General features: G+C 42.0%; 1 protein-coding gene across 2 annotated transcripts in view; it reads left to right on the top strand.

The window, feature by feature from the left end:
- Window positions 1-23,395, top strand: part of gas7b (growth arrest-specific 7b) — a 527,545-nt gene that overhangs the window by 458,781 nt on the left and 45,369 nt on the right. For both annotated transcript variants that reach the window (XM_072241983.1, XM_072241984.1), the window contains exon 11: window positions 6,891-7,014. In XM_072241983.1, the coding sequence (XP_072098084.1) occupies window positions 6,891-7,014 (124 nt within the window). The remainder of the gene's footprint in view (window positions 1-6,890; window positions 7,015-23,395) is intronic.

Here is a 23,395-nt window from a genome sequence, read left to right as displayed (position 1 = left end):
TTACCAATTTACAGGTGTAGGTTTCTGGGTGTCATTCTTTCTGTCAATCTTGATATTATGTTCCATGCACATCTAGCTCTCAACAGTGTAGTAAAAAGTGATATCATATTGTCATTGGGTGAGGGAAGTACCCACAAAGTGGCCTATGTTGCACTATGGGACAAAGTTGAGATTTACCCCACGAATTGGCAATCAGCTTCATGCATCACTTTTGCTCTACTTCTACTACTTTATGATTGTCCCATGTTTTTATGTTGATTTTGATATCCCTTGCAATTTTATGTTTAGGTTTTATTTTATTGTCACTCTCAGTGATTTGTTACCATTTGTACCTCTTCCATTTACCAGGTCCTTTGTTTACAATTCTTTGTGCCTTTCCTTTAGCAGTGTCAAGTACATCCAGTCACATAACACTGTTTTTTGTTTGATAAATAGTATTCTCCTCCTAATGAAATATCCTTCTTTATTCAACATTTCCTATTTACTGTTTACCCACCAAGAGATTTGTCAGTTTTCAGCAGCCCAACTCTGCCTCTTTGCCCAAGGCCTGTCCACCAAGGTCTGGCACAAAGGATCTCTGTTTTTCTCCATATTAGACGTATTGGGGTAGATTGTCCTGGTCTGGACTTCTGCCTTATTGAATCATTACCTGTTGTTTTTGCATGCTCACCTTAACCGGACCTGGATGCACAGGCCTTTTCTCGCTGGTCTTCCGCACCATTAAGTCGAGATGTTGATTGCTTTGTGAGTGGTGCAATGTGGAGATCCTGTCTCTGATGAGGATTCACAGCTTGCAGAGATGGTGCATTACCTTGCTAGTTGTGAAGCCTGTTAGATTAGATTAGATTAGATTCAACTTTATTGTCATTGTGCCAAGTATGGATACAAAGCCAATGAAATGCAGTTAGCATCTGACCAGAAATGCAAAGAATAGTGTTATTTACAAAATAACTGTGAATAAAAAGTAAGTGCTACAGCACACAAATATAAAAGTACTGAGGCAGTACAATATGGATGCAATACTGCTTAGCGTTGTGAAGTGAGGTTCATCAGGGTCACAGCCTCAGGGAAGAAGCTCTTCCTGTGCTTGCTGGTGCGGGAGCGGAGGCTCCTGAAGTGCCTACAGGATGAGAGGAGAGTAAAAAGTCCATGGTTAGGGCGAGATGCATCCTTGATAATGCTTTTTGCCCTGCCCAGGCAGCGTTTGTGGTAGATGTTCTCAATAGTGAGCAGTTGGGTGCCGATAATTCGCTGGGCAATTTTCACCACACGCTGGAGTGCTTTGCAGTCCGATATGGGACAATTGCCATGCCACGCTGAGATGCAGTTGGTGAGTATGCTGTCAATGGTACAGCAGTAAAAGTCCGTCAGTATCCTGGGACAGAGGTGAGCTTTCTTCATGCTCCGCAGGAAATAAAGGCGCTGTTGCACCTTTTTGACTAGGATGGAGGATGGTTAGTCACTTTGAGTTTTTAAAAATGTATTAAAACACAAGTAATTAATTTTAAATTTAGTATGTGATGAAAAATTATAACTTAACATTTTAATTATATGCATAGATATAAATCAAGTGTACTACTAAGATATGTCAAACGAAGCCAGTGTGATTTGTTCTTTCCCAAGGTCACTAATAAGTTGTTACTTAAGTCTGCCTCATCATTGAGATGGTTCAGGACTTTTGGTCAGATCTTGCTGCCGGTGATGAGATATCTCACACCTACAGCTGACCTGTGATTCAAGTCCAAATTTGCTTTGTCCAAACCCTCCAGTGTGGGCTAACACCACTAATCCTGGCAAATCAGCTGATGAACAGCTAGAAAAGTATCAGTTCCACTTTTGTCAGCTGTCAATCATTCACGAGTTTAATGTTTCTAATACCCTGACATTCAACACTGTTCTATAGCCATTGAAAGTCAAACAGGAAAATATTTATGAAATTATAAAAACTAAATAGAAGGTTTAAGTAAATAATTTAAAAATATATAAATGTCTTGTACTAGCATCTATTCCTCTCAGTCGCAATGGAGGAGGTTACTCTTCCTGTGATAGTTCTAATCCAGGGCAGGTTCTTTAGCACAAATACTGAGGAATTGTGATAAGCTATTGGATGCCTTGGAATACAGTTAGCAAAGCTTCAATGGCCAGGACTTTTGCACTTGCTCTAGAATCCTGAACTTCATAATATTTACTGCTTGTTGTGGAACTAAAGATTTTTCCAACAAATTCTGGTCTACTCTTGCAGAAAGCTCTCAGAGCTAACTCAAAATTTTGTGTTTCTGATTTGGCTTCATCCCAATCTTGATAGAAGTTGATTTTCTTTTTATCACTATTTAAAACCATTCTCCCTTAAACACATTTGGTTAATCCTTGGCTTCACACTTTCTACAATTTCCCAACTGTAACCTATTATACTTCTTCCATATGAGTCTCAAATCCTTGATAACCTCTCCTGTTGTTGACTCAAATTTATCTGTAATTGCTATCTTGTTTATCTCAATCAATTTCTCCACCTTGTTTTGCAGTCATAATAATGTTCAAAAGTTCAAAGTAAATTTATTATCAAAGTGCATATATGTCACTGTAAAATATCCTGAGATTTATTTTTTTGCAGGCATTCGCTGTAAGTAGAAAGAAACTCAGTAGAATCAATTAAAAGAACTGTATACCAAGATGGACAAATAACCATTGTGCATAAGACAACAAACTCTGCAAATACAAAAAGAAAAATAAATAAATAAATAAGCAAGCAAGCAATAACTATTGAGAACATGAGATGAAGTGTCCTTGAAAGTGAGTCCATAGGTTGTGGGTGTCTATATGTGGTATGCTCACTTAATAATCCTGACCTTTCAGAAGCAAAAATGAAGTGAGTCATTCCTGTATTTAATTTGTACTGTATTTGCAATTCATTCAATTTATCCATGTATGTATGTATATAAAGGACACTTTTATTCAGAATTTTATCATAGTCGGGGATTTCAGTTAGGCTTATTTGAAGAAATCACTGCCCAATTACCATCAGCATATAACCTGTAGCACCAGAGGTCCCAACACACTGGACCACTGTTATACTAAAGTAAGGAACGCTTACCATTCCATGCCTAGATCGCATGTCGGAAATCTGATCACTTGGCTGGCCCTCTCCTACCTGCATACAGGCAGAGGCTAAAGAGCAAAGCTCCAGAGATTGTGACAACAAAGAGGTGGTCACAGGAGGCAGAAAAGCAGCTGCAGGATTACTTTGAGTTGGCAGACCGGGCCATGTTCAAAGACCTATCTGGGGACCTGAATGAATGAATGTGTTGTCACTGTTATGAAAACAATTGTAGATGAGTGAGCCCCTTCAAAATCATTCAGCGTCTTCCCCAACCAGAAGCCCTGAATGAACCATGAGATCTCCAATCTGAGGGCAAGATCAGAGACATTCAAGTCTGGTTCCCAAGAAAGTTATAACAAGTTCAGGTATGATCTCCAGAAAGTCATTTGATGGGCGAAGTGGCAATTCCAGACTAAACTTGAATCAACAAAGGATGCTTGTCAGTTGTGGCAGGGCTTGAATACTATCACCTCTTAAAAGGTAAGATGAAGTGACATAAGTGGAAATAGGGCTTTGCTTCCTGATGAGATCAATGCCTTCTATGGTTGCTTTGATCATCAGCCATGAACTATCACGGACTCCCGCAGCCCCCAATGAAACTGTGATGTCAGTCTCTGAGGGTGACGTGAACATCCTTCAGGAGGGCAAACCCACAAAAAGCATCCAGCCCAGATGGGGTACCTGGCCAACTTTCTGAAATGTTCACCGAGATCTTTAACCTCTCACTTTGGCAGTCTGAGGTACCCACCTACTTCAAACAGGCTTCAATTATACCAGTGCCCAGGAAGAACATGGTAACCTGCCTCAATCACTATTGTATAGTAGCAATTATATTCACTGCGATGAAGTGTTTTGAGAGGCTGGCGATGCAACATATCAACTCCCGCTTGAGAAACGACTTGGAGCTGCTCCGATTTCTCTACCGGCGCTACAGTTTCGAAGCAGATGCCATCTCATTGGCTTTTCAGTCAACTCTGGAACATCTGGACAGCAAAGATCCTTACATCAGGATGCTCTTTATCGACTACAGTTCAGCATTCGGTAACATCGTCCCCTCAAAATTAATCAATAACCTTCTAGACATTGGCCTCAATTCCTTCATGTGCAATTGGAGCCTCGATTTCCTCACTTGCAGACCCCAGTCAGTTCAGATTGGCAACAACACTTCCTCCACGACCTCCACCAGCACAGGCACATCACAAGGCTGTGTGCTTAGCCCCCTGCTCTACTCGCGTTACACTTATGACTGTGTAGCTAAGCACAGCTCTGATGCTATTTTCAAGTTTGCTGAGGACACCACAGTTGTAGACCGAATCAAAGGTGATGATGAATCTGCATGTAGGAGAGATTAAAAATCTGGCTGAGTGGTGCCACAACAACCTCTTACTCAATGTTAGCAAGACCAAGGAGCTGATTATTGACTTCAGGAGGAAGGAACCATAGGTTCATGAGCCGGTCTCATCAGAGGAGGAGAGGGTCAGCAGCTTTAAATTCCATGGTGTTATCATTTTTGAGGGCCAGTCCTGGGCCCAGCACGTAAGTACAATTATGAAGAAAGCATGGCAGTGCCTCTACTTCCTTAGGAGTGTGCAAAGTTTCGGCGTGATATCTAAAACTTTGAGAAGCTTTATAGATGTGTGATGAAGAGTAGATTGACTGGCTGCATCACAGTTTGGTATGGAATCACCGATGCCCTTGAACAGCAGTTCCTCCAAAAAGTAGTGGATAGGGGCCGAGTGCATCACAGGTAAAGCTTTCCTTGCCACTGAGCATATCTACACAGAACGTTGTTGCAGGAAAGCAGCATCCATCATCAGGGACCTCCACCACACATGTCATGCTCTCTTCTTGCAGCTGCCTTTAGGAGGATAATACAGGAGCCCCAGGACTCACACCACCAGGTTCAGGGACAGTTATGACCTCTCAACCATCAGGCTCTTGAACCAAAGGAAATAACTTCACTTAGCTTCGCTTGCCCTATCACTGAACTGTTCCGTCAACCTATAGATTCACTTTCAAGTACTCTTTATCTCATCTCATGTTCTCGATATTTGTTACTTATTTATTATTATTATTATTATTATTATTTGTTTCTGTTTGTATTGTATAGTTTGTTGTCTTTTTACACATTAGTTGAATGCCCAAGTTGGTGCAGCTTTTCATTGATTCTATTACGGATTTATTGAGTATGCTGCAAGAAAATTAATCCTGGTTGTATATGGTGACATATATATCTTTGATAATAAATTTACTTTGAACTAAAAATGTCTTTATGCTTTAATACTCTGCCCACACTCAAATTATTTCCCTGATGTGATGACGATACACCTTATATCTTTTACCTTGCTTGTGGAGGCATAACAATTGATTTACTCTTTTTCTTTTCATTTGACTTAAGTTTGTCATTTTTAAACAGTTGTTGCAGTTGAGACAGGTCAATAGTCTCAATTGCTGGAGAGTTGTGGTGTGATATTATACGCCTCACTGATTGTAATGTGGTATTGTATGAATTCCCTGAAAGGCACAGGAAATCCCATATGACTCAGTTGTGGCCAGTAAGTGCTAAAATTTACAGATGTCGTTTCTCTGTCTGCGCATGGATCATTGCATTAGCTCATCTACATGTAGAAGATGGTTATATACTTGCAGCCAATTGTTGATCATGTGCTATCCTTTCAAATGCTGATCACTGTTGTCTTTAAACATCCTGCAAGATTTTGTTGGAGGGCCCCAAGCACCAAAGGACCAGAAATTCAGCAGTTCTTTGAATGTTAAATAACCTCTTGGGCCTTTGGTGTGGAGTGCAAAACCTATGCTGGATGAGGTAAATAGGGTGAGAATCAAAAGCAATTGTAAGTCAAAATGATTATGTTTGAATTTCATTATTGATCATGAAACTCTTTGATGCTGAACTTGCACTGCATAGCATAACTAAATAGTTTTAGAGATATGCACAATGTTTTCTGTTCTCTCTTCTCTATAAACCTGTCGCTTTATTATATTTATTGGCCTCCCCAGCCTCTCACATTTCCTAGAAGTGTAGCCTCTGTTAATCTTGGCATTATAGTGCCACCTATTTGCCACACTTGCATTTATCCAGTACACAAGCTGAAGCCTTGAAACTTTATTGATCATCACTAGTTTCAAACTGAATTTGTATCACATTATTTTGATATTGTGAGAAGATAAAATGAATGCTTGCCTCCTGATTCTTTGCAGTCTGTACTTAAAACCTGTGAAAAAGCTCTTCCATTTTAACTCAATGTGGCCATCCAAACAATGCAGTCTGGTCCTTGTAATATTAGGATGAATGAGTTCATTAATTTGAAGCTACTAATTCAGTTCAGTGATGCTGTGTCCATGCATGAGACTGCGATCACACTAGCAGCTTCCAGATAAATCCTCAATTCTGCTGTTAACGTGACTATTGCAGCCATTTAACTTATACCAATCTTCTGCTAAGGGAAGGGTCTCAAGATCTGATGTGGAAGTTTTTTAGTCTTTTAGTTAGGCAATTTTTACAATCTTCATAATCCTTCCTGTTGTCTTGTACCATCCACCCAGCACAATCCGTCACCAGGCCCGAGAACATTTCAGGCACTTTGTGTCTTTACTCTGGAGCTGCCATTCCTCTGTTACTTCCATTTAATGCCCCTTCAAAAACTTCTCTCTTGTGCATGTGTAAGTACCTCAATATCCCATGTTCACAGTGTCCTTTGCTGCTGTTCTGGTAGATCCCAAGGGAAGGAAAACTTCTTTGGATCTGGTCTAACTGAACTTGCATTTCTCACAGGCTCGAAAAGCTTTGGCGGAGAGACAGAAGGACCTGGAGTTTAAAACTCAACAACTGGAGAATAAGTCTACTTACAAAACAGAGGAGGACATCAAGAAAGCCAGGCGGAAATCGACACAAGCAGGTAGGGTATGGCAGTGTTTGGGACATTGAAATTAAGCGTTATGGCTGTGGTGGTTGGTCTTAGCTGTAGAATCTCTTGTGGTGTTATCCTTTGGTTTTTTATTGCTAGATTCTTTTGTCTTATGCAGGGCCGATATGCTGCCTCCTGGAGTTTCAGAAAAGTGTCTTCAATATAAAGAGAACGGAGTAAATAAATGGATTGTTGTGACAAACTGTATAATGTAGCAGGAAGGGGTGATGTCTGTTAGAAAAGTGCACAGAATGAAAGTTGTTATTCTGGTGATGGAGCTATTTGTGAAGTTTACTTAGTTCAATCTTCCAGTTTTACATTGGAGAGTAAAGGTACAGTGACAAAATTGGAAGCTTTTAAATAGTCTCATTGCCAGAGAGATTTGCTAGTTGGGGATCATGTGAGCTTCCTAATGTGGCTGCATTTGAATGCTTTGTGTGCTGTGAATCTGGGCGAGCCTCTTCACTTGCAATATCAAGGCTGATGTTCCTCAATGTGCTAGCCTCAATTCAGGCTCATGTGACCTGCGCACGATGAAAAAGTCATATCTCCTGTGAAATGATGCTAGATTGTGAGTACTTTTACAGAAAAATGGTATTTTGAAGAAACATTTGAGAGAGAGATTTAAAATAGGTGGAATATCTGACCTCTGGTGAGTCATAAGAGTGAACAAGGACTTTTCTTGAACCAAAGCCATGAAAATTAGTCAACAAACCCATAGTGTTTATGACTTGGCCGGGGTTTCAGTCAATATATCTTAAATGAACAATGTAGGCTGCTCCTAGTCTAAAGGTTAGTTCCATCCATCCCATTATGATAGTGGGCTAGCCACCCACACATGCGGCTCCTTTATCAGCTGCTACCTTATCAGCAAGGATCAGGGAAGTAGAGAACTCTCCTGCCAAAGATGCCAGAGCTGCCTTCATTGCAGATAAATTACATCCTGGGCTCACGAACGATCAAATATCATTAAATGTGATTGCAAAAAATATGAAAGTAGATACTGTATTTTAAAAATGATTAACTCATTAGAGAACACTAAAAGTAAATAAGTACATGAAAAGAAAAAACCTCCAACCTAGTACAAATTCAGCATTGTAATTTCAGACAAACTGTTGCAAGTTGACATTTCAGTGGGCTCTGATACAATGGGAAGAAATCTAACTTTTTAACTTGTCCACATGTATACCCCTTGTGATCTGGACTGTTGGTGCTGCTCCCTCTAGAGGGGGGAATATGCAGTGGTGCAGTGCTAGCTGGAGTGCATCCGGCACATCTTTAAGCTGTTCTGTGAGCGAAAACGTCTTGTGAAATCCACTCGCAGAATTTTTTTTGTTTTTGGCACCATTCTTTGTCAACTCCACAGTCTGTTGTGCGTAAGAATTCCAGGAGATCAGCAGTTTCTGGGATAACTCAAATCACCCTGGGCGGCACCTAATTAATTAGCTTGTTTATTTCGGATTCTTTCTTAAAGGTACCGGACGCGCTCTGGTGCACTCCGGCTAGCACTGCACCCCTGGGAGTATGTGCTGCTGATGTAGTTCACTCTAAACAAAAATCTCGTCAACGCTTCCTGATAATCTCCACCAGTGTCAATCAAGTATGCGCAGTGACAAATTTTACATGGAATAGAATCCATTTTGTAGCTCCTCACTGGGGTCATGTGCAAACTTGGTTCATTTGTCAGCTGACTAACAGCCACGAGACACAGCAGTTAGAAGGCCACCTTTTATAAACAATATACGTCTATGGTCAGTATGATTTGGGGCTCAACCAAAGAGGAACGACATGATATTCCGACGATAGAAACCTCGATTTGACTGAATGCTGTTTAAGTGTTGCCCATACGCAGTTGACAGTCAGCAAGAAATATCAGATTGTATACTGCATAAAATTATAATGGGAGTATATTTACAAATTGTAGCTTTATGGAATAGTTGGTAGGGAAGGGAAAAGAAAAAAATAAAAGGGCCCATTGCACTTAAACTACTACAAATGTGCACATAAAGTTGGAGCTCATCCTAGAGTTGTCTTTTTTTTCTCACATGCTGGACCCTTGGCATACACCACATTCCAAACTTCACTCGAAATCCATCTCAAGCAAACAGGCTCTCTCTTGGGACATTTGGCCCTTCTTCGAGCCACTGATCGGCACAAAGCACCGTGCAAAGGGCACTCTCCTTCCCACGCCGTTCTCAGCCGTCTTACCTCCTGTCCTTTCCGCAGCTCCTGCTCAAAAGGCCCATGAACCACACTGTCCATCACCAAGACACTCCAGAACTTTCTCCCAATTCCACCATCCTGATTGGCGGACAGAACATTCCAAGTAGAACAGCAGGGCTCTTATCTCTAAGCCGAAACATTCTACCAGCAGGACACACTGCTTTTGCAGAAAACTGCTGAAATGAAATCTACAGTATAGCAGTATAAATCTTAACCAGGGCATTACATTATGGAGCGTGAAGGATGAAAGATAAGAACTGCAAATTTTCTGTTCCTTAGATTCACAGGCGACTGATGAGGTTCTCTTGTGTTATCACTGCATATCAAATCACTTGGAAATAACAAGTCATTTTTTTTATCCACGGCTTCTTGAAGCAATTTTTGCAATGAGGGAGGATGTGGGTTATCTCCTCTATCTAACCCAGCCTTGGAAAGATTATTGATAATCAGTTAGGTCATTTATGACTGACTTTATGATCCAAGTGGGCTAAATGTCAACAATTGTTCTGCTCTGAATGTGAAATAGGCACCAGTATTTGTGACTAGGACTGTAAATGATATATCCAATATTAAGATATTAAAATATCTTCCAGACACAAAACGTGGTTTAACAGTTGACACAGCCCTAGCATAGTAACACATTTCTTTTGAAGTATGTTTTGTTGATTCTTGCAGGCCATCCCGATGAATGAAACTGTTCTGGATGTTTCTCACAAAACAATAGAATTTTTTGTAACTGCAAGTGAAAGATTACAGAGGATGAGAAGTGTAGGGCAAAAAATCTTACCCTCATAGAAGAAAAAAAATTGTTGGAAGAATAGTCATAGTCATACTTTATTAATTCTGGGGGAAATTGGTTTTTGTTACAGTTGCTCCATGAATAATAAATAGTAATAGAACCATAACTAGTTATATAGTAATATGTAATTTATGCCAGTAAATTATGAAATAAGTCCAGGACCAGCCTATTGGCTCAGGATGTCTGACCCTCCAAGAGAGGAGTTGTAAAGTTTGATGACCACAGGCAGGAATGACTTCCTATGACGCTCAGTGCTGCATCTCAGTGGAATGAGTCTCTGGCTGAATGTACTCCTGTGCCCAACCAGTACATTATGTAACAGAGCAGGATAAGCAGCATCTGTGGATGGAAAGGTTTGGTCAGTTTGAGACGTGGTATCGTGAGTGAGGGCGCAGAGGGAAGAAAGCCACTCAGCCCTCGTGAGAGGAAAGTCTGAGGCAAAGGCTGGTAGGCGACGGGCACGACTAGATATGGGAAGGATGACAGGCATTTGGAACCAAGGAGAGGAGAATGATGAGTCAAAGTAAAGAGAGGGCGGAAGGATGGTGAAAGTGAAGAAAGGGGAAGAAAACCTGCGTGGGCTGTTGAGAAAGGAAAAGGAACCCGGGGAGTGGGCTACCTCAGAGGCCATGTCAAAGCACTTAATGCAATTGATCATGTTGGAGGAGATGTCTGTGAATCTCTGCTTCACCTGACAAGGCTTCAAGGTCCCAGGATGGCTGTGGCCTCAATGTGGCCTCACCCTGTATTCCTTTTTAACTTCCACCAGTTCGCATGTGTTTTCTCTCTCCCTTTGTCCACTTTTTCTAACTCCCTTCCTTTCTGGATCCATCTGTCCATCGCCCACATACCAATCTCCCTTAGTTCACCTCCCGTATCCCCCTTCCCCCACCTGACTCTATTTACCTCATTTTTATTTTCTTATCTTTTTTTCTTTTACCTGCCAGCATCTGTTTCACCTCTCCCTCTCTCTTCTCTGTATGGACTATCTTCCTCTACACTCAGCATTGAGTGAAATATCAATCATCCCTTTGCCTTTCAGATGCTACCTGAGTTCACCCATCAGTTTATTTTTTAACCCAGATTTCAGCATGTGACTCCATACTTCTCCTTATACTTGGGTTTTACATGGAAGCTGAAGCTTGGGCAAAGTCCCTTCTTATTTATTACAGTTAAAGCTGATTTTCTGAAATTCCAGCAACAAAGTGCATCCTTTTATCTTTATTTGCTAGATCCTGATGGATGTGCTTGGCTCCGCGTATATTGTTGACATTATGATAAATGCTTCCTATTAATGTTTCAGGGCTATGCTGCTCGGTGATAAAATAAACTTCAATCAACTTGCATTTAGTCCTCGCTGTGGGATGTTAATATCAGCTAGTGTATTAGCATAATTTGTTTCCTTAATGATAAATATTGACCAGAACACCAGGAGCGCACATGTCTTGCATCATGTCAAGAGATTTTATTTGTCTGCAGACAGGCCTGCAGTATAGCAGTTTGAGAGCTGCATCCTCAGAGTGCAGCAGGCCCGAGATAATTTGAAACATCAGTGTTGGTTATTGAGAGAGCTTCGAACCCATAGTCATCTAATACAGAGGCAAGGTAGCTACCACTGGACCAGGGCAGTCACTTGAGGTGGAGTTATTGTCACCATGGGAATGGTTCAGATTTTCTATTTGCCTGCTGTTAACACTATTAAAACGTTTTCAAATAATTGTTAACAATGAGATATTACTTCCCTGTTTATATATTTCAGTCCAGTCTTGAGCAGACCACCTCTGCATAATTGAGAATAAGCAAGCCCGTGAGCACACGGTACTAAACATATCTAAACCTATTTTTACATTTGGGTTTTCAGGCACTGAGAGAGATAAGCCCAAGTGGCCATCCCTGGGAATTCTGGGTTCTACTAGCTGTAGTCTGTTAGTTATCAATGAAAGGCTCAGTCACAAATGAAAGTTTTCTGCTTTCTGACTTTTTTTTTGTATATTTGTTGAGATAACAGGGGGAAATAAGCCCTTCTGGCCTTCGGGTCGTGCCACACAGCAATCCTCTGTTTTAACCCTAGCTTAATCACGGGCCAATTTACAATGACCAATTAACTTGCCAACCAATACGCCTTTGGACTGTTGGGGGGGAAACTGGAGCACCTGGAGGAAACCCATGTGGTCATGGGGAGAACATACAAACTCCTGACAAACAGCAGTGGGAATTGAACCTGGGTCACTGGTACTGTAAACTGTTGCTCTAACCACTACACTACTATGCTGCCCTAACTCTCTTTAACCTCTTGTTGAGCATCCCTCCAGGATCTGTGTGTTCCTTCTAGTCTTCCTGCTCATGGCTATATGACCTATTTTTGCCTCTCATATGATGGTCGTGCTTATGGTCACCTGGGCCCTTATTTTGAGTAGAGTATTCTCTTCTCAAATCTTCTCTCCTTTCGATCTTTCTACATTTAAGATGCTACTAAAGCCCAACTTGACCTGTCTTTTAAATTGTCTTTTTCTGATTAAGACATGTAAATGAAGCTTGTTATGATTTTAAATGTTTGCATTCCCATGGTTACTCTCCCCGCCCCCAGTAAAAGAGTGGAGCCAATTGAAAGTTCTTGCAACATTACTGAACTTTGTACCCAGTGGGAGCAACTTCCCCTTGTCAGTGCACACAGACTCCTTCAATGTTTTGTTATTTGGCATGTACAAGTTACTGAAATCAAATTTGAATTGAAATGCACTGTCAGTTTTATGACTCTCAGCAAATAATAGAGTGGGCGACACACTGGGAAAAAGAGCGAGAGTCTTACATTTTGTCAGAATGAGTATGGAAATTTGGGAATTTTAAACATCTGTATTTGCAAGTAAGGTGCCAATTTTTCTTTTGCTTCCTTTCCATTTTCAGTGACTATGCGCTTAGTGGATTGACTTGGACAATGTTTTCAATGTTGGCTGTTGATGAAAATTAGCAGCTGTTATAAATTACAATTGAGAGCAAAATATTTCCCCATTGGTGATTCAGAGCAAAGAAGCTGTAGTAACCGGACTTGGATCTGGCCAATATAAATAAGGCAGTTTTGAATGTTGCTCTCTTCCTGGCCAAAATTATATACACTCCACATGGCACATGTGTTTGGCTGTAATTTAACACCACCCTGCATCTGCATTAATGGACTGATATCCTGACGGGCAATCATTAAAGTACAAGTAACAACATATGGAGAATGATAGAATCAGACAAAATAAATATGAAAAATGCAGAGTTAGGTTTATCTCTTTAAAAATAAGGTCATTTTATTTGTTGCTTTCTAAGAGCCCATTCTCACATTTCTCTGCCATTCACAGCCAAGGTGAAAGTCCCCAGTTCTTTCTGTAGTTGGAAGAATGATACACATCTGCTGATCCTGAGCTTGCCTGTCCTTGAATCATGCTATTTCTTACAGCGTGATTCTGCATGCAGTCTTCCACTTTCAGCCACCAGTTGCTGACTGCTCTCATAGAATGGAGTTGACAGCTGGAGAGGCTCCGCCCCCTAGCTTATCCACTCTTGAAATTGAATGTTGGTCAATATTTCAAAAAAATTAAAAGCATATGGAAAATAATAAAATAATACCCAATTAAGACTATTAGAAACTTGTTTGTAGGCTAAAACAACAAAATACATTCACACTTTATATGTATCTATATACTACTAAAACTCTCATGCTTTGTCTGTTTGTTTGTTTGTGACCTCCAATTAGCACAAATGGTGCATTACAGCGGCAGTTTTTTTGGCTAAATTGAATTAAAATGCGCTAACTTACAGAATGCAGGCAAAGTTCAGGGTTATATATTTGTATAAAATTGCTCATCCACCAAAAATCAACAGGCTGCCTTTCACCTGAGAGCCGATCGACCATCATGGAAATCGGGATGCGACAGGCTGACGCATGCGCACGGCCAGCCTCAGCAGCAACGCCTACTGGAGCAAAAGGGCAGGGCAGCTCTATTTCGAGGGGTCACATTCTGCTCAACACCATCAGCATGTGCAGGAATAGGACAGATCTAACTGCCACCCATCAATAAGAGATAATTAAATCTTATTGTAATGACGTACTTCGAGACACCCATAAAACCCTATGCTGCAGTCAAAAGACAGCAGTGACCATATCACGTCCATTTAGGAGAGCACCAACCACATCAAGAATAATCAGCATCCTTTGGTGTTACTGCTTCGTATCTTCTATCCAGCATTAGGGTAAAAAAAAAATGGTCAGCCTAATTATGCCGCGTGGAAAGGGAAGGGGGACATTATGGTCAAGAGATGACGCCAAACATCAGGAAGCGGCAAGGAGAGGGAGAGAACAAGAACCGGATGAGGCCAGGGCCGCATGACTTCAGGATCAAAGAGTCAGGACAAAAAAAGATGAGAGAAGAAGAGACACAGGAGGAGAGGCATGCATGTCTCCAGGATCAGAGACAAACAACAAACAGCAGAACAGATGAAGAGATGGGGGATGAAAGGACTGCATGTCTCCAGAATGACAACAAGAGGCACAACGGTGGCAGATAAACCAGAAATGATGCCATTAAAAGTGTTCTTTGTTAAACGAGGAGGAGCTAGATTTGCTTTGTTACACGTCGTTCTTCTTTAATAAACTGAGGTTCTCAACTTAAGTTTCCAAAGCAAAGTGATGCCAATAGCATTGAGGAAAATTTAATGTTTATTCTGGTTACATCAGACTGCACTACCCTTCTCTCAAAGGGTTCCCCAACAGGTCACCCCCTTGTCTAGTTTAATTTAAAAATGAAATGTCTAGTTAGCATTCTCCTAGAAATTGTTTCACCCCATACATATCAATGAGGCTGATGCGCTTGGGTCAGGTGGGAAATTGCACTGGTCTCACAAATATTATAAGGGGATTGCTGATGGAAAAATGGCTAGATGCCAGTGTTGACTTAGGTCAGAACTAGCAGTGGATATTGAAACTTTCACAAGGAATTGTGGGATACTCCACTCAAAAGAATTGGTATCCCTCCCTCCTCAAATGCATGTTAAGTCACTCGCTGTTCCTTTCCAACATTTTTCCATGTATGCAACTTAGGAGAGTCAGTAAAATTTAAGGTATTGATCTTGATATAGGTAAAGTTCAAATGTCATGAAAAACTGAAGACCCAGCACAGGCCACGTGGGTTCTTACAAGTTATTTGTCAATTTGAGTACTTTCCAATTATCCCTACACATTGTCCTCTATTACTTAATCAATTTCCTACTGTTGTCATATGTTAGTTGCTCAGCTGGAAGGCTGGGTTGCCAGAGGTTATTGATATAAAATTATTGAATCAAGCTTGGTGATTCAAAAGGGCATTATATATCTGAAAAGGACATTTCACCAGGGCTGTAGGGAAAGAGGTGTGGAGTGTTACGGATTAGGCAGTGCTTTCTAGCTGCCCAGCAACAGGTAAGTCAGTCTTAGTTAAATGTGAAAGTACTTTCAGTCAATAGCTAAGTGACTGGAAATTTAAAAAAATGATTGAAGAAATGATAAAATGGATCAGTCATCATTGGCAAGAGAATGGTGTTTTACTAGACCTTCATGAATAAGGGGTTAATGTTTGTACTGCAATTTACATTCTTCACTGAGCACTTCCTCCTCATTTTCTGTAATGCAGGAGGAATTTTGATCCACAACCATTCTACCATTTCAGAGTAGAAACAAATTCTACCAAGGCAGGGAGGTAGACAGAGGCTATGGGCTTGTATCCACTTGGTCAGGACTCCTGGCAGCTCCTTCCAGAGCTGAGACCAAGTACTCCCTATGGTGAATTCCTATATCCTTATTGCAGCAAGCTTACAGAGTAGTGTGACGCAAAGAAAGGGGGAGCAAGTGAACTCATGGTAAGGCAGGTGTGTGTCTTCTGATGGACTTGGCCTGAAATGTGGGATAGTGGGGGGAAGAATATATATTTTTTTTGGTAGAGGAAACTTCCTTCTACTGTTCCTCTGTCAAAATGACTTTGCCCCACTTTGCTGCCTAGTTGGGCTGAATTAAACTTGCAAAACTCCCTTCTGCAATATCACTCCTTTTTAGTTTGTACTCAATTTCCCGCTTCCCATTGACTGTCCTGATACAGGTTTTCAACCCAAAACATCAACAATTCCTTTCCTCCTACAGATATAACTTGACTCACAGAGTTCCTCCAGCAGATTGTTTGTTTGTTCCAGATTGCCATGTTTGGGATTTGGCTGTGTGCAAATATAGTGACCTCTCACTGATGCAGGGTGTCCATGGCATTACTGATAATTATTACCATGGGCGTGACATTATTATTGCTTCCAAGATCCATTTCCCACATGACACAAGTACATTGAAATCAATGGCTGAGAAACAACTTTGCCAGTTGGTCGTCTGATTTACCAACAGAATACATTAAACAAATTGAATAAGGGTAAGAGAATGCACATTTTGTGTTAAACTTTAGGGGTGGTAAAAGTAATAACTTTATCTTTGCCAAGCCATTAACAGATTTTCTGGACTTGCCTGTGCTAAGCACCTCCTGGAGAAGTATGTACAATCAAGTCAATACAAAGGTGGCAAAATTCACGTTGAAAAATAACATGCTGCTGATACTTCATCATTAGAAAGCCAAATGTTTAAGAGTTGTGACTGAAGCAGAATTCAAACAGGTCTGGTCCAGTGAGGTGGCAGAGTACTGTGGCTGATAGACTGCAGCTCACAGCTCTAGTGATCTGGTTTCAATCCAGACCTCCAGTGCTGTCAGTATGGATTCACACATTTTCCCTGTGACCACATGGGGTTCCCTACAGATCATTTAATTCCTTTCCACATAACAAAAAAATGTGTGTGTTGGTAGGTTAATTAGCCACTATAAATTGCTTTCAGTGTGTGGATGGGTGGTAGAAACTGTGTTAAGTTTAAGTTTAATTATCATTCAACCATACGCATGAATACGGTCAAATGAAACAACGTCCTGCGGGGCCAAGGTGCAAAGCACAGCACCAACAGTCGCACACAGCACATAGCACACAGCAGCTCTAGTTATGATGGTAGAAAAACATAGTCACAAAAAATATATAGTCCAAGTCCCTAAGTGTCATGCCTTGTAAAATGTTGGTGCATGGGATGTTGTCCTGGAGAACATTTCTGCCAGAACAGCTCATCATATGCTGTGTAGCTGCAGACGGACGCAATTCAGCTTGCCTTCCACCGAGCGAACACTGAAGGGCAGCACCAATGGGGGGGGCCAACCCCCAACCCGGGAAGGAAACTGAAGTGCCCACGCGGCCTCCAGCATCTCCCTCCCTGGTGCTGGCTACAACAGGCAACGTAACATGAAGCAAGCTGGCACGAGGGCCTGGTCCGCACAACAACCAAGGCAACCAAGGTCTCGCCAATGAACCAGCCTTACAGTATTCTTTATAACCAATGTCCAATAGGGTCTTGTGATTACAATAAAAATATCCAAGACACTCATTTGTACCATTAGTTGGAAGGCCCCTAATGCCTTCATCCTTGGGTAGCTAGCAGGGGACACGATTCGCAATGCAGCTTGCCACAAGTCCAGCTCCACTGCTTTCAAGGAACTTGTTGATGGGGGTAGACCTGCGGTACCTGATGCTCTTAATATCTATCTGTGTCTTGTGATCATTAAAAAGATGTGAAGGATGCCTGATTTACACCATTAAGCTGCTGAGACTGTTAGGAGAATCAAATGGGTTGGTGTAGGATGAGTGAAAATGGTGATTGGTGGTCAGTACATTAAAGGTTTTTTTTCAGTGTTGTATCTCTCTTTAAGTGTTGCTTAGTGATTTTGGAAATGGTGGGCAGTCCAATGTCCCAAGCTTGGGTGAACAAATGGGAGGGTAGAGCGGTAAAATTCTGTAAGGGTGAGAAGTTCATGTGAAGCACTGTAGGGTTATGCATTCCAGAGAGCAGTTCCTTGAGACTTTAATCACACTGCAGAGCCCCTGAATGTAGGACATGGGGACAATCCCTTGTGGACAAAGCAACGGACAAATGATTTGCATTGTTGAGGTCAGCCATACTTAGTGCAGGAAATTTGGAACATATACAGACATTCTGCATCAAATCAGGCCCTGACTCCAAGGAGTTTGAAACCTCATAGCAGTCTGTTGACCCTGGCAAATGAGTCAGGGATACTGTTTTGGGAGAAGAAAGTCAGAGAAAAACCATCAGACCTCTTGCTAAATGTATGTGAAAGAGGATTTCTTTCAGAAGCACTGCAGAATCTCTGCTGTCTTTTATTGCGTGGAATGCTATACAGTTGTCTAAAAATCAGATACTGAACGACACAACTTCTGATAGAACTGGGTGCTTAGAGTACTGTTCGTAAAGTCAGTGATTTTGGCTCGATGTTCGCCTGTGAGTCTGCTGCTTATGACACACACAGAGGATGTTCCAAGCTGGTGTATTTTGCAATATCCTCTGTGTAGCAACTGAAAACAGAAAACCTAAGCGTTTTGTTCTCTGCTGTAAAAGTAATTTTATTGCATAAATCTCCAACATTACATTAATTTGCAATGCAATAATGGAGTCGGTGCATTGGTACCAAGTAATTTGATACAACTCTAATAAATATTGTGTTTAGTGGGTAAGTTTTTCATTTTGCCAGATTGTGGAAATGTGCAGTAACTGATTAACAAATAACACCAGGCAATGATGTGCAAGGCATTTTTGAGTACCACCAGTTATATGTTCACTGGATGGTTCACACTCTCCATAAGCCAGTTCTGTTTCTGTTGGCTTCCATGAGGATTTCTTTTTGTAAAGCTCCCTAAGCAGGTTAACAGTTTGGAATCAGGAACCTGACTCCCATATGACCCTTAAGTTACTCACTTTCTGACTCACCTGCCTTCCTTTCTGGTACTCTCCCACCATGTCTTTGCCCACTGCTTTCTTTAAACACCACACCAAATGACACTCACAAACTCACAGAGAGTATCCAACCAGAGCCTACAAGACATCCCCATCCATGTCTTGGCAACCCCTTGGACCACGAGTCTCAACTAGCCCATATTCTTCTTTCCCTGAACCTGCCAATAGTCCCAGATTTACTCAACTTGTGCACTGCTGCTAACAGCAGAATAAAAGAAGACCTCTTCTTGCAAAGTTGATTCAATTGTGCCCAATACGTTAGATGCAGTTAAGTTTCTAAGTGGTGTGATCACCACCCCACCACATTCTATTTTTTTTTCTCCCCCTTCTCTCCCCTTCTCGTCTCCTTCCCACCCCATCCTCATGATCTGCCCATCTCCTCTCTCTGGCTCCCCCCCCCCCCCACCTTTTTCCCTTTATTCCATCTTCCATACTGTTTCCTATCAGATTCCTCCTTCTTCAGCTCTTTACTTCTCGCATCATCATCTTCCCCACCCACCAACCTTCCTCCTCACCTGGGATCACCTATCACCTGCCAGTTAGTACTCCCTTCCTTCCCACTAGCTTCTTATTCTAGCTTTTTTTCTAGTCCACATGAAGGGTCTTAGCCAAAACATCAACTGTTCATTTCCTTCCATATATAATGATTGGCCTCACTCAGAATCTGAGTCAGGCTGGAGCCCACAATCAGCTGCGGTAACACTACTCAACTAGTTGAAAGGTCTTGCGCCTTCAGCACTTTGTGTGTGTGTTCCAGTATCTGCTGAATTTCTTGAGTATGTGTAGCTCCAAAATGACATTTAACTGCTGCACAAAGACTACTTATCACACCTTGGTGGACACTGAGGAGGTTCTGGGTTGGTATACTCTGCAAGATCATCTGTGTGGAAACTGAAATGAGAGAATCTGTGGAAGTCTGATCTAAAATTAATGTTATTGCTTAAATCTCCAGCATTACATTAATTAGCTATACAATAATGGAGTCAGTGCAGTAGTGCCAAGTAATCTAATACAATTACAGTAATCAATGTGTTGATGGGAGAGAGAGTTTCAAGTCATGAGACTTTCCTGCAAGAATGTAAAAATGTGTAATATCACTAACAAATAATACCTCCTTAATAAATGTTTCTCTCTCCATCCCCCTCTTTATCTTCTCACCCCTCCCCCAAATGATGAGTTTAAAAACATTTTTTTAAGAAGAAGAAGAATTAAGAATATCTTTATTGTCATTGTTGTGGAGCAATGAAACACAGTTTAGCAGCTCAACGTTTTGCAGCATGACAAAGAATATATACATAACATAAACTCTAAAACCTTAGGAGTGCAGTCCAAAATTAATAATATATGGATGGGGGGTGTAGGACTATTGCACACCTGCCATTCCTGGAAGTGTGATGCATTTAGCTGCCGCCGTCTTAGGAAGGGGGCAGGAGAAGGGAAGGGGGTGTTATACATTTCACTGCTTGTGGGTAGAAGCTGTTAAGGAGTATCTTTGTTTTCGTCCTTAATGCTCTGTATCTCTTCCCAGAAGGTAGAGGGGAAAACAGGTGATGTCCAGGATGAGTGGGATCCTTTGAAATACAAGTAGCCTTCTTTTGAAGTCTGCCAGTATAAATGTCTCTGAGGGAGGGTAATGTTGTGCCAATTACCCGCTCTGCTACCCTCACCACCCGCTGAGAGTCCTTACTGTTCTGTTCTGTGCAGCTGGCAAACCACACTGCACAGCAATATGTCAGGAGGCTCTCTATAGTTGTCCGATAGAAGTTGATCAGCAGGTAATGAGGGAGGAGAGCGTGCTTTAGCTTCCTTAGGAAGTAGAGCCTCTGTTGGGCCTTCCCCACCTGATAAGAGATATGGGCAGTCCAGGTGAGGTCAGCCGAGATGTGGACGCCGAGGAACTTGAAACTCTCTACTCTCTCCACCTCTTCCCCGTATATGTGCAGAACAGAGTGCTCAACGCGCTTTGATTTCCTGAAGTCTACTATGAGCTCCTTGGTTTTTGTGATGTTCAAGTCCAGGTTAATATGACAACACCATTCTGTCAAATGCTGTACCTCCTCCCTATAGGCTGTCTCATCACAGTCTGATATGATACCTATTAGGGTGGTATCGTCAGCAAATTTGACAATGGTGTTGGTGGAGTGAATGGTAGAGCAGTCATGGGTGAAAAGAGAATAAAGGATGGGGCTGAGAACACACCTCTGTGGTGTACCGGTGTTCAGGATGAGAGCAGATGATGTGTATTCTCCCATCCTGACACTTTGGGGTCTGTTCCTCAGAAAATCCAGTATCCATGAGCACAGTGAACTGCCAAGGCCCAGGTTGCTCAATTTCTGCACCAGTTTGTAGGGGATGACTGTATTAAAAGCTGAGCTGTAGCCCACAAACAGCATTCTTACATAAGTGTTATCCTGATCCAGGTTTGTAAGGGCTGTGTGGAGAGCTGTGATGACTGCATCCTCTGTCAATCTGTTTGCACAATACGCAAACTGGTATTTATCAAGGTCAGCAGGTATGGCAGACTTAATATAAGACAGTATGAGTCTCTCAAAACATTTCATGATGATAGGAGTTAGAGCAACTGGGCGATAGTCATTAAGGCAGTTCACTGTACTTTTGGGTATGGGTATTATTGTGGCTGACTTAAGGCAGGTGGGGACTACAGACTGTAGTAGCGAGAGGTCGAAGATGGTAGTAAATACTCCCGCTAGTTGATCTGTGCAGTCCTTAAGAATCCTTCTGGTGACTCCATCTGGGCCGGCTGCTTTCCTCGCATTGACTCTGCGCAGGCGGATCTGACCTGGTGTTGGTGTAATTGTATAGGGTCATCCTTCTCTGTTAGTGCTGACTGCATGTGTGTGCCTGCATGTGTGCGAGTCTGTGTGTGTGCATGCGTGCACGTCTGTGTGTTCGTGCGTGCGTCTGTGATGATGGATTTTTCATGGCTTTTTTACAAGGCGCGGAGCGAGAGAGAGACTGTGTGGCGCGCCACTCCTCACACAGACATTTTCGCAGTACTTTTCCCTTTATTTTACGAGGTCGAGTTGCAATCTCGACACTCAACCCGGCACAGATGGAAAGCATGCTCGGGGGCGGACCCAACTGGTTTCGAACCCGGGAACCTCCGCTCCCAGGTCCAGCGCCGATGTCGTTGCACCACCAGCTTGCCTGAGTTTAAAACCTTCTTGCTACTATCTTAGAACCATCTTGACAAGAGACTCATAAAATAAGTACAATTGAGTATAAGTGACTGATATCAATCACTGTGCAGCAAAGGTAGACATGACCATGGTGGGCCCAAGCTCAGTTTCAGTCCTGACGAAGGGTCTCGGCCTGAAACGTCGACTGCACCTCTTCCTAGAGATGCTGCCTGGCCTGCTGCGTTCACCAGCAACTTTTATGTGTGTTGCTTGAATTTCCAGCATCTGCAGAATTCCTGTTGTCTCATTTTCTGTGACTGACTTTATTCTAAGTGCTGCTCCTCACGTAACAGTCACAGAGCAGTACAGCACGAATGCAGGCCCATCAGCAAATGAGTCCATGCTGACACAGTGCCCACCCATCTGCTCCCAATTTCCTGTGTTTACCCCATATTCCTCTGAGCCCTGTCCCTCCATGTCCGTACCTGTCCAAGTGCTTCTTAACTGATACAATCGTACCTGCCTCAACCACTTCTTCCAGCAGCTCATTCTGTATACTCACCACCCTTTGTGTGAAAAAGTCATACCTCATATTCATTTCAAACTTTCCCCCCCTCACCCTATGTCTATGCCCTTAGTTTTAGTCTTCCATACCCTGGGGAAATGACTGTTACCTTTGCCTCTCATAATTTTAAACATTTCTTTGGCATTATCTTTACCTCTCATAATTTTAAACATTTCTCTCAGGTGACCTCTCATCCCCCTGTGTCAAAGGAATAAAGATCTCGCCCGACTAACCTCTCGCTATAACTCAGGCCGCATATTCTCTGCACTCTTTCCAGTTTAACCACATCTTAACGGGTGACCAAAACTGTACACGGTACTCCTAGTATGGGCTCACCAACGAATTATGCAACTGGAAGATAATGTCCAAGCTCTTTATACTCAGTGCTCTGACTGATGAAGGCCAGTGTGCTGAAAGCCTTTATTTTCCACTACCCTGTCTACATGTGACACCACTTTCAATGAACTATGCCCTTGTACTCTTAAGTCTCTCTGTTCCATTATACTCCCTGTTACCCTGCCATTCATAGTACAAATATATTTACCCCTCCTCTGCCCACTTCCCTAAATGATTCAGATCCTCTTGTAATCCATGATAACCTTTTCACCATTGACAACACCTTCTAATTTGTGTGAACTGCAAAGTTACTGATCAAGTCTTGTGCATTTGCATCTAAATCATTTATATAAATCTAGAATAATAAGGGTCCCAACATGGACCACTGCAGCACCACACAAGTCACTGGCCTC

Source organism: Mobula birostris, chromosome 24, assembly GCF_030028105.1.
Source record: "Mobula birostris isolate sMobBir1 chromosome 24, sMobBir1.hap1, whole genome shotgun sequence".
Lineage (NCBI taxonomy): Eukaryota > Metazoa > Chordata > Chondrichthyes > Myliobatiformes > Myliobatidae > Mobula > Mobula birostris.
The sequence above is the reverse complement of the archived record's forward strand: the minus strand, read 5'-3'. Positions and strand labels throughout refer to the sequence as shown.